This window comes from Propithecus coquereli, unplaced genomic scaffold (assembly GCF_000956105.1).
Source record: "Propithecus coquereli isolate 6110/MARCELLA unplaced genomic scaffold, Pcoq_1.0 Scaffold122, whole genome shotgun sequence".
Taxonomy (NCBI): Eukaryota; Metazoa; Chordata; class Mammalia; order Primates; family Indriidae; genus Propithecus; species Propithecus coquereli.
In genome coordinates, this window is record NW_012136303.1 from 4,035,331 (window position 1) to 4,047,567 (window position 12,237).

The 12,237-nt window shown below is 41.5% G+C and overlaps 1 protein-coding gene across 1 annotated transcript in view; it reads right to left on the reverse strand.

The window, feature by feature from the left end:
• TM9SF4 (transmembrane 9 superfamily protein member 4) overlaps positions 1-9,873 on the reverse strand; it is a 46,675-nt gene extending 36,802 nt beyond the window's left edge. The window contains exon 1 of the mRNA XM_012665827.1: positions 9,625-9,873. Within this exon, the coding sequence (XP_012521281.1) occupies positions 9,625-9,639 (15 nt within the window). The 5' untranslated portion in view covers positions 9,640-9,873. The remainder of the gene's footprint in view (positions 1-9,624) is intronic.
• Positions 9,874-12,237: the final 2,364 nt, after the last annotated feature.

Here is a 12,237-nt window from a genome sequence, read left to right on the forward strand (position 1 = left end):
TCTCCCTCTGTTGCCAGGCTTGAGCGCAACGCCATAATCATAGGTCACTGCAGCCTTGAACTCCTGGGCTCAAGTGATCTTCCTGTCTCAGCCTCCTGAGGTGCTAAGACTACAGGCATGTGCTACCATGCTCCAGCTAATTTTTAAATTTTTTGTAGAGATGGAGTCTCGCTATGTTGTCTAGGCTGGTCTTGACCTCCTGGGCTCAAGCAATCCTCCTGCCTCAGACTCCCAAGTAGCTTGGACTACAGGTGCATGACAAGACGCCTGGCTAACTTTTCTATTTTTAGTAGAGACCGGGTCTCGCTATTGCTCAGGCTGATCTCGAACTCCTGAGCTCAAGTGATCCTCCTGTCTCAGCATCCCAGAGTACTAGGATTACAGGCATGAGCCACCATGGCTGTCTTACATAGGAACAAATTTTTAAAAAGCAAATTTGTATATTGAAGGTTATGAAACATTGCTAAGAAAAATGAAAGAAAATCTAAGTAATCAGGGAGACATTCCATGTTAATGGATTGGAAGACTCAATATAGTTATGATGTCAATTCTCCCCAAACTGATCTACAGAGTCAACGCAATCCCTATCAAAATTCTAACAGGCTTTTTTGTAGAAACTGACAAACTGACTCTAAAATTTATATGGAAATACAAAGGACCCAGAATATCTAAACTTTAAAAACAAAATTGGAGGATTTATACTACACAATTTCTAAACATATTATAAAGATTGTATGGTAAGGATAGGCACACAGATTAATGGAACAGAATTAAAAATCTAGAAATAAATCTTTATATTTACAGCAAATCGATGTTCAACAAAGGTGTCGAGGCAATTCAATAGGGAAAGGATAGTCTTTTCAACAAATGGTGATTGGACAATTTGGCAGCCACATATACACGGAACCTCAGACCATATACACAAATTCAGTCAAAATGGATCATAGACTTAAATAAAAAAGGTAAACCTAAAAAACATATAGAAAAAAAAATAAGAGGAAACTCTTTGTTATCCTGGGTTAGGCAAAGATGTCTTAGATACAACACCAAATGTTCAGTCCACAAAAATGTGAATAAATTAGAGTTCATAAAAATTAAAAACTTTTACACTTCCAAAGATACCATTAAGAAAATGAAAAGACAGGCTGCAAACTAGAGGAAAATTCTTTGCAAATCATATATCTGATAAGAGACTTGTATCGAGAATATATAAAGAGCACTTACAAGTTAATAAGAAAATGACTGACAATCCAATTAAAAAACGGACAAAAGATTTGTTTAGACCATTTCACCAAAGAAGATATAAGAATGGCTAACAAGCACATAAGAAAATGTTTACATTGTTAACAGGGAAATGCAAACCAAAACCACTGTGAGGTACCACCACATACCCTCTAGAATGGCATGACAAGTGTAGATCAAGTGGACAAGTGGAGAAACTGGTGGCAATGTAAAATGGTACAGCCACTTTAGAAAGTTTGGCAGTATCTTAAAAAGTTAAACACAAACTTACCATACTGGATAGCATTTCCAACTCTAGGCATTTACCCAAGAGAAAAAGACATGTCTATACAAAGACTTGTATGTGAATGTTCATAGCAACTTTAATCACAATAGTCCAAAATTATAAACATTCCAAACACCCATCAATTAGTGAATTAAAAAAATGTAGTACATCTATACAATGAAATACTATTCAGCAATAAAAAGGAATGAACTACCAATACATTACAACAGGGCTGAACCTCAAAAACATTATGCTAAGTAAAAGAAGCCAATGCAAAAAGTCTATACGTTGTTTGATTCTGCTTACATTAAATGCCCAGCAAAGACAAATCTATAGAGACAGCAGATCGGTGGCTGGCTAGTTGTGGGAGCAGGAAATGACTGCAACTGTCAACCCCTTGACTGTAAGGAAACTTGCTGGGGCAATGAAATATTCTAAAACACTGTATCATTACGGTGACGGTTGCACAAGTCTACACATTTACTAAAATCCAATGAACTATACATTTACAATGGGTGATTTTAAGGTATTAAATTATACTTCAATAAACCTAGGGAAAAAAAACTAGTTAAGGGGCAGTACAGATGAAACAAGTTTGGCAACATAATGATAATTGTTGAAGCTCAGTGATGGGTAATGGGAGTTAGTCATATTAATACTATTTCTTCTTCTGTGTATGTTGGAAATTTATATAATATAAAGTTTTTGAAAACCAGATACTTTTATATGCATAAAAATGTTCTGGAGAGGTAATAAAAATATCAAAGACATCTAATAAATGGATTAAGGGTAGGACAGTGACTTTTTCATTTCATAGCTTTTTAAAAATTGACATATATTCAAAAAAAAATTGACATATAAAAATTATATATACTTACGGTATACAACATGTTTTAATATTTTATAGCTTTTTTATACTAACTTTTTTCCATGTACATAGATCACCCTTATTCTAAATAATACACTTATATTTTAAGAAGGGAAGGAAATGGGTGCCTCTAAAAATACTAGGATGAGTTCCATTGAAGAGGTACAGAAAGTGGGAGACATAAGGTAAGAATGACACAGACGCAGAATGGATTCTAGCACCGGGTTTGTGGGTAACCAGATAGATCAGCAATTCTGAACTTCAGGGATGGTGTCGCAAAGCCCTCTCAGAATGTTATGAAAGCTACAGACTGTTCCCAGCAAAAAACATTCCAATACACAGAATGTGACGTATCATTCCAGGAGAATCAAGGACGTAGAAGTTCATGGGCCCTTGATGAGACCCCTGTACTGGATATTGTTCCAACTTTTTGTGATTCTATGACTTCATTACCCTCTACAGCGCTGACAGCCTGATAAAGGATGTATGACCCACAGTTCATGTCTGTGAGGAAGGTAAGGAGTAGCAAAGTACCTGCTTCTTGGGAAATTTATATCTTCCTTTAATTTTTAACTGATCAACTCAGTAACTCCCATGTGAAGGTCAGTCTAAAAAGTCAATTAGGTGATCAGTAATATCTTTTGCATGTTCCGAGCCATGAAAGTAGTGGGAGTCCTAAGGGATCTGAACCAGTGCTTTCAACATCATTTTGCTTTTACTACTTGGTTTTCAAGTCACGAGACGGCAAATGCAGCCTGTCAAGGAACAAGGTGATGGCAATCTAGAAGCCCTTTGTGGTGTAATCTAACACTCCATCACCGGCAAAGATACAGGTGACCTGGAAAGTTATAAGGCTCCAGAGAAACAAGAATCAAGGTCTTTCCGTCCCTGTTTTATTCCTGGGGGTTAGGCATTCAGAAAAATCTCTTCCAAAGAGCCACCCAATGAAGGGCTGCTAGGACTAAAAAGTACCTGTAACCACCCCAGATTTACCCTACCCTGTTTGCAAGGTGTGAACGCTTAACTTCTTCCAAAGAAAATAGGAAGTTTCCCTTAAAAACTGAAAATTATTTCATTCACTCACATTTCTCTGTAACCAGAAGTTAATTTTTTCTTTTCTTTTCTGTCTTGCAATCTCCTTTCCCATAAACAGTGTCACCTAGCAATCCAGTCTGGCCAATCAGATTAGCCTTTTTGGTTCCTGTTTCATGCTTTTCCTGCTGCAAAAGCAGCGCCTTCCTTAACAGGAGGCTAGATTCTTCTTTTTCTTTCTCAAAGATACAGTCACCATTTTAAGACCAGGTAACTGCTCCCCATTATACAAAAAAAAAAGGCTTTGGGGGTACAGTTTACTAACAGTTAACTGAAATCAATTACCCAATCAGTTAAAGCTCCCTAAGAATTCAATTGCACATGAATGAAGGCTAATGACAGCCAAAGACCACTTACGAAGCAACTCCATGGAGCTAGAGAACTCAGAGAGAAAAAAAAAAACCCAACAAACAAAACAAAAACAAAAACCAAAGCCAAATTAGCCACAGGAGACTCTGAAAATGTAGCCTTTATTTCAGAGCCCATAGAACACAGCAGCTGCGGAGCAGAGACACATAAAAAGGCTCAAAAACTGTTATTTGGGAGTAGGGAAAAAGCTGCAGCAGGCTGTGGAAATCCAGGTGAAACTAATAACCACCCTCACAAAGCAACAGGCAACCAGACTTTCACCTCGAGGCCAAAAAGTGCAGAAATGCACTGCTCTTCCCTCTCCTCAGCGGGTATTTATAAAAGAACTCTCAGCTAGTCCAAGCAACAGCCTTGGACAGTTCACCTCAGGCAGATTTCAAACCTTGGAGTAAAGTTACAGAGCACCCTGTTTGTGCCTCAATCTCACATTTCATTTAATCATCACAACAATCCTTTGAGGAGAGTAGCATCCTGTTTCAAAAATAAGGAAACTGATTCAGTATGAGATGATGAAAAAGTTCTGGAGACGAATGGTTGCATTCAGTTGCGTAATAATGTGAATGTACTTAATGCCACTGAACTGTATGGTTAGAATGGTAAATTTACGTACCTTTTACTATAAGAAAAAAATTTTAAATAAGGTAATTGAGGCTTAAAGGGGCAAACAGTTTGCCCCAAATCACAAAACCAGTCCAAAGTCACAAAAGTAATCATAATGTCAGAGGTGGGGTTCTGGCCCAGATTCTTAGACTAAGTCTAAGACCAGGATTTCAAACTCTGGGAAGTCTGTCAGTTTAATGCAATCAGGCATAGGTGAGAAACCATGTTAGGAAGGCAGAGAAGGAAGCAATGAAGAGGAATGAGACAGAACTGAGAAGTCCTGGGTGTCCCCAATCGATGCCCCATTTGGGAAACACTAGTGTCAGCAAATGGTTCAGGGATCAAAGCAGGTATGGAGGTGGTAGGTGGCTCCTATTATTCATCTGTGGCCAGATGGCCCTGCTCATCCTGGGTCCTTCCCACCTTCCTGCCAGTGCCCAGAGATCAAAACTCAACTTTCTCCAACATTCTGTGACCTGCTTCTTTAATGCCAAGATCAAAGGGGAACGTTTGTCCAAGTTGTAAAATAGAAACCAAGAGGCAACTTAATGCTGCTCTACCTCCTCTGTACTTCCTAAGGGGATTAAGGGCTCCTTTAAAGAGACTCCTCAGAGAAACACCTTTAACCAAGTCCTGGTGTCGGCACCTCAGCCCCAAGGACACAGTGGCTCCTGTAGAGTATGTGCCAGGTGAGGCAGCTCGAGAGATGGGACAATACAACCAAGACAAGACAGCAGCTTCAAAAGATCACAGGGACCGTACTCATGGAAAAAAAAAATTGGATTTTATAGACATATCAGCAAAAATCACCTTAAGTGCAAGTATTCTAAACCACAGAATTTTCAACTTGGAATTTAGAAGTCATCAAGTCCAAACCTTAATTTCATATATGACACAAGGAAAACAGACCAACAAAGCCAAAGTAATTTGCCCCAGGCCACGCGGTGAATCAAGGAAGGTGTTGAGACCATGCTTAGGCTGCTGACTCCTGCTCCAGTGCTCCTTCTTCAATCAGCTGATGCCCACTCATACATGAGGTCCAGAGGAAACAGCAACTTCCCACACATGAGACAGGTGGCAGAGTCCAGGCCTCTGGCCTCCTGTTCCAGGACTTTACCATCCAGCTGCCCTAAGGTTAGCACCAGACTCCACCACTAAAATCAGTTCTATGCTTTTGACTGGGGCTGGGGGAGTGGCTGGCACTGCCTCCATCAGCTCAAAGGAACCTCAGTGTCATTCAGTCCATTTCTCCGCTTCTGGACTGGATCAAACCCAAGTAACCTCAAAACAGTGTGAAATGACCCAACGATTACATTCCTAGGTACATACCCAAGAAAATGGAAAACGTACGTTCAAACACAAAAACTTGCACATGAATGTTCACAGCAGCATTATACATAACAGCCAAAAAGTGGAAATAATCCAAAACGTCCACTAACTGATGAATGGATAAACAAATTGTGTTAGATCCATATAATGGAATATTTAGCCATAAAAAGGAATGAAGTACCGATATATGCTACAACATGGATGAACTTTGAAAACATGCTAAGAAGCCAGGCACAAAAGACCACATATAATTCCCTTTATATGTAATGTCCAGAATAGGCAAATCCATAGAGAAAGAAAGTAAATTAATGGTTGCCAGGGGCTGGGGGAAGGAAAGAGTGGGGAGTGATTATTAATGTTTCTTTTTGGGGTGATGAAAATGTTCTGGAATTAGACAATGGGATGGTTGTACGACCTTGTGAATATACTAAATAACACCAAACTGTAAACTTTAAAATGGCGAATTTTATGGTATATGAATTATATCTATAAAGAAGCCTTATAAAAAAACCAAAACGGTATGAACAATGATATATGTGAAGAAGTACAGAGTTTTAGTCTCCAAAATCAAGTTTCTAGATTCCTGAGATGCTTACAAATATACTCAATGGACATGTCTCAAGATCCAACAAAATAATATTCCCAAGAACAGTTTTCCACAGAGGGAGATATGTGCCTGCCTCTGAATTCAGACTCAGCTAGATCAGCTCCTTATCTTTTAACTTTATTCAACAGTCTAAATCCAGGCAAGGAGGAAGGCAGGAAAATCAAGCACTTCAGTTTACCCCAGCTGTCTTCTTCTATGGTGGAGAAGTCTTGCCCTGCAGGTTCAGGAAACATCCACTACGCTAACTACGCTAACACAGTCCTGAGGGATGGCAGCCCAACCCTTGGGGAAGAAGAGCCATTCGCCAAGGAAAGAGAGGGAGGGAAAAGCCCATAAATACCACTTGAAACTTGTAGCCACAACCCTAACTTTCAAAACAAAAGAATCAACCAAAAACCCCGCCTGTTCCCACGGCCACTGAATCCACTAGCTCAGTTCCTTTTTGGTTGTATGACTTGCCTCAGAAACCTACACACTCCAAAGTAGATCTACACATCCCCACTCCTAATGGTTGTGAAATGAGGGTGTGGATGAGGGTGTGGGGACTGTTCTGACTTCCCTGTAATAAAGTGCTGACACAGCCCAAATTCAAGTCTGTGATTTCACTTTGCCCCTTACTCACATACTCCTGTAATAAACTGCTTCCATGCCTTTTCACTACTGCACCAAATAGGAAGTTTCTCATAGGCACTCCCCCACCCCCACTTTTTTTTTTGAGACAAGGTCTCACTCTGTGGCCTGGGCTGGAGAGCAGTAGCATCCTCATAGCTTACTGCAACCTCAAACTCATAGGCTCAAGCCATCCTCCCACCTCGGCCTCCCAGAGTGCTAGGATTACAGGTGTGAGCCACTGTACCCAGTCATATGCACCCTTTAAACTGGCCTCTGTGGGTCACTGTATACATTACATACTCAGTTTCTTGAAATCAGTTACTGTTTTCAGCATGGAAGCATAGTACAATATTCCCAGGCAGCACAGTGAACACTAAATCACTGTGCTTAGAATACAATTCAAACTCCTTTCCACAGCCTCTCTGTAGACGAAGAACAAGCTGGCTTCCCTAAGGTATTGTTCTTGAGGGGGTGGGAAGGGGAAGCAGCTTTAACAGATTTCAAAATGCAATCCACAGACTGCAAACTGTAGACGACAATCCAATCCAGCTACAGGAATGCTTCTAGAAATACAGTTGCCCTTGCCTCCCTAGAGTTTCATTTTGTATCATTCTCTCCTACCCCCACCCCTCACCATGCTTCAACCCCTCCCGCCTCTTGTGTTCCTCAAACATACCAAGCTCTCTCCCACCTTAGCCCTTTAGACTTGCCATTTCCTTTGCCTGGAACACTCTGCCTGGCTGGTTCCTTCTTGTCAATTAAATTTCAACTCATGTCACCTTCTTTCAGAAGACTTCTCTGACCCCTCAATCCAAAGTACTTGTGTCACCCAGTCACCTCCAATAACTATCACTTCACTTTGCTGTCTTCATAGCACTTACTAGTGACATTATCTTGTTCATGTATTTACTTCACTGCCTGAATCTTCAGACTAGAAAAACTCCACCAGGGTAGGGAACCTTGACCCTCTAATTCACAACTACATCCCTAGTTCCTGGAAGAGAAGGGACTCAAATATTTGATTAAACAGCTGTGTACTACAATCTCTTAAAAGTCTCTCAACAAAGCAGGAATTTCCCAGTGCAGTGCTATAAACACGACTTTATTGAACTTTTTGCCTATGGCAAGAGAAGGTGTGACTTCCTGTAAAGTTCTTACTCCATCCGTGTTCTGAATGTGGTATGAAAGCAAATGGGTTTCAACATCCCACTTTTGGGATTTGCCCCACTCGTGGTTCCAACTGAAGTCTGAGACCATAGAAATTAGGTAAGGCTGTGAAATCTTTTACCTGACTTCTGAAGTTCCAAATAAGGAACTCCTCATTAAACAAAAAAGATAAGTTATCGGTCAGCTAACAGAAGGAAGGAAACCTGTTACCAGTCAATACTCCACTCGTTTGGAGAAAACCAACTCTGAAGAACTTAAACAAGAATCTTCATTTGCTAAAGCAAATGTCATTTTCTTTTCTCTGTGTCTTCTTTGTCATTCACTCCCAGGATGAACTTATCTGCTGAGGAAGCAGTATATAGGAAGATCCAGGAAATAATTTTGGACTAAGTGACTCCAGTTTTAGTTCTGGTGTCTTGACAAGCAGAATTTAAGCTTAACTTCTGGAAGAAAGGCCAGTCCTTCAAAGATTTACTTCTAGGGTTCTGTACCAAGAGCCTGCAAGTTCTGAAACACCTTCCAAGCACAGCTCTTAACTCCACCCTCATCCACACAGAGGCTTCATCCTAACAAGCAAGCTTCATCATAATAAGCCTTCATTCCCAAGGAGCTGTGTGTGTGGGCCGGCAGGAGCATGGGAAGGGGAGGCAGCCAGGTGGGGCTAAAGTGTTTTTCAAAACCTAGTTCACAGACCACCTCCACCATAATCACTGGAGTGCTTATAAAAGTACAGATTCCTGGACACCGCCTAACCCTACATAATTAGAATCTTTGGGAGTGGAGCTCAGGAAACCACATTTTTAACATGCCTCCCCACATACACCTGAGATTCTTAGGCAAAGTTTGAGAACCAATGAGATTAAAGGTCCCCAGGAGACAGGCAGGGAGTTGAGAGAAGACGAAGGGTAAGGGAGAGTCTAGAGATGGAAGATGAGGGTGGGGTAGGTGAAGACATGCTCTGGAGTAGCGGCAGTGAAGAGGGGTGAGCGATGGGGACAGTTGTGGGTGGAGGCGAAAATGGCTTGGGCTGGGAGCCTGGTCAGATAGGTCACATCCGCGAACTGGTCAGGATGGTAGGGAGGCGGGGAAAGCGGGGTCTGGACGTGAGGGGGAGGAGCGAGGGTGGGAATAATGGGGGGTTCTTCGGAGGGGTCAGGGCTGGAAAGCGAAAATGGAAAATGAGGGTCACAGGGGGCGGGGACCAAAGTAGGAATGGGAAACGGCGGAGGCTGTAGCCGAGGTCTCAATCCGAAACGGCGCCTCCCGCAAAACTCCCGGCCTTGACAAGCCTGAGTGTGGGGCCAAGGCCGGGGAGGGGAAATTTGGGGAATGCGAGTCCAGTCAGAGATGGCCCTCAGGCCTGAGGCAGAGCTCCTGGAGGTGGCTCAAGGCCAGGCATGAGGTACTGGAAGGTCCTAGGATACCCCGGAGGGCCCCGCTTCAGCTCCGGCTCCCGGAGTCTCCTTCACTCACCATCGCCGCCGCCATCTTGGATCCACGTGTCGGCGTGATGACGTCAGCGGAAGTGCTGCTTCCCTAGTTACGGAGTTTAACACCGCAAAGTGGTCGCCCGGCTTCCATCGCTCTTGAGTAGCAGTCAGCAGAGGGGCAAAAGAGATTTAGCTTCTGCTTGACAAACTGGTCTGGGCAGTCAGGTCGCTGATTAGGTGAAGAGAAAAAACGGTGTAACCATGGGAGCCATATTAGTTCCTGGCAGAGACTGCTCTTCCCATACACCGCTGCATTGTGGGTAATGGGGGTGTGTGAAAACGCACTTACTCTCTGGGTTCCATCTTTATTGTTGGCAGGAAGGCCCGTTGCCAGGGTTACCTGATACCTTGATTTGAGAGAGAAGGGTAGGCACCGGGCTCCAATAGCAGCCTGACTCCGAGAACAATTTGTAATTATATATTTAATTATTTACTTGAGTATCCTATATCTTTTCTAATAGACTGTAATCTCTATGAGGGTAGACCCTGTCTTTTATTTAACCTTGCTTAGCCTCATTCTCATCTGTAAAATGGGGAGAGGATTATTTTACTGTCACCATAGGCTTATGGTGAGGATTCAGTGACATAATATTACATAGGATGTATTCAATAAATAATTGTCAGTATATGCTTCTGTAGACTCCTTTGGGAATATGGTAGGTGCCCAATACAATACACTATTAAATGAATGAATGAAAAGCAGCATGAGGGGACTTCGAAAAGCTAGTGGAAAAGTGGAATTAAAAGATAAAAATATAAACTTTATTTCTGAACAAAAACTCTATGAAGTCCAAGAAACTTTTGTAAGTGATGATACCAGCCATTTAGTACATCTCTAAAGAAGTGAGAGTCCTGGGAATTTAACCATGTCAATGCAGTCTTTTTTACATTATTAACTAAAAAAGTTCCCTTTAAAGATTTTTTAAAACTAGGAAACAAAAAGAAGTCAGAAGGAGCCAAATCAGGACTGTAAGGTGGATGCCTAGTGATTCCCCATCAAAACTCTCACAAAATTGCCCTTGTTTGATGGGAGGAATGAGCAGGAACATTGTCAGGGTGGAGAAGGATTCTTTGGTGAAGCTTTCCCAGGCATTCTTCTGCTAAAGCTCTGGAAAACTTCTAAAAACATTCTCATAATAAGCAGATGTTATCGTTCTTCGGTTCTCCAGAAAGTCAACATGCACAATGCCTTGAGTATCCCAAAAAATTTTTGCCATGACTTTTGCTCTTGATCCGTCCACCTCTGCTTTGACTGGACACATCCACCTCTTGGTAGCCATTGCTGTGATTGTGCTTTGTTTTCAGCATCATACTGCTAAAGCCATGTTTCATCTCCTGTTGCAATTTTTCGAAGAAATGCTTCAGGATCTTGATCCTACTCATTTAAAATTTCCATTGCAAACTCTTCTCTTGTCTGCAGCTGATCTAGGTACAAGGGTTTTGGCACCTGTTGAGTGGAAAGTTAGCTTAACTTTAATTTTTCAGTCAGAACTGTGTAAGCTGAACCCATTGAGATGTCTGTGGTGTTGGCTATTGTTTCTGCTGTTAATCATTGGTCCTCTTCAAGGGCATGAACAAGATGAATTTTTCCTTGCAAATTGATGTGGATGGTCTGCTTCTATGGACTTCATCTTCACATCGTCTTGTCCCTTCTTAAAATGAGTTATCCATTTGTGAACTGCTGATTTCTTTGGGACATTGTCACCATAAAGAATGATTGTCCCCATAAAGAAAGAATGATTTCACCATTTTTCCACTCAAGCTTTACCATAAAGTTGATGTTTGTTCTAGCTTCAATTTTAGCAGAATTCATGTTGCTCTGATGCAGCTCTTTTGAAAATGATGCCTTATCCTTCTAAGTGTCTCAAAGTAGATTCTATTCAGACATGTTAAAAAAGTTAGTATGAGTTTGTTTTGGTGGAAAAAAATTGAAAACCAATGCATAGTTTTTTCAAAATATGCATTTTTCCATGAACTTTTTGACTACCACTCATAACCTCACTAACACCATGTGGAACAAAAGAATTGCCCAGCTGAACCCAGTTGTTTTAGATTTTGGGAGTGTTTTTTTATGCAGTCATAGATATTGAAACACACACTTTTTAACTCTTATGACCCACGCATCCATCCTGAAGAGTGGCAGATCAGATATCCACAAGGGGAGGAAGTTTGAGCATGTAGGAGGGATTTGCTGCAGTCTTACAGATAGTAAGACTAGATTTCAGTCTTGCAATTAGTTTTCTTGGAGCTTGGATCTGGATGTTTCCCACCATTTCTGGCTGCCTGAAGAGGGCTGACTGATAAGAAACAAAGCTCCATATATGGCCTGTTATTACTCAGTATTTCCATTTTTCCTCCCTTCATGCTTTGTATTTTTCCCCCAAAGGGCTTTCATATCCCAATCTCCTTTGGAGACATAGGCTAGAATCCTGGAGCTAGACTGCCTGGGTTCAGATCCCATCTCTACCACTCATTAAGCCCCATAACATGGGCAAGTTTCTTTTTTTTCTCAAAAATTTTTTTTGGTGGGGCACGGTGGCTCACATCTGTAATCCTAGCACTGTAGGAGGCCAAGGCAGGAGGATTGCTTGAGCTC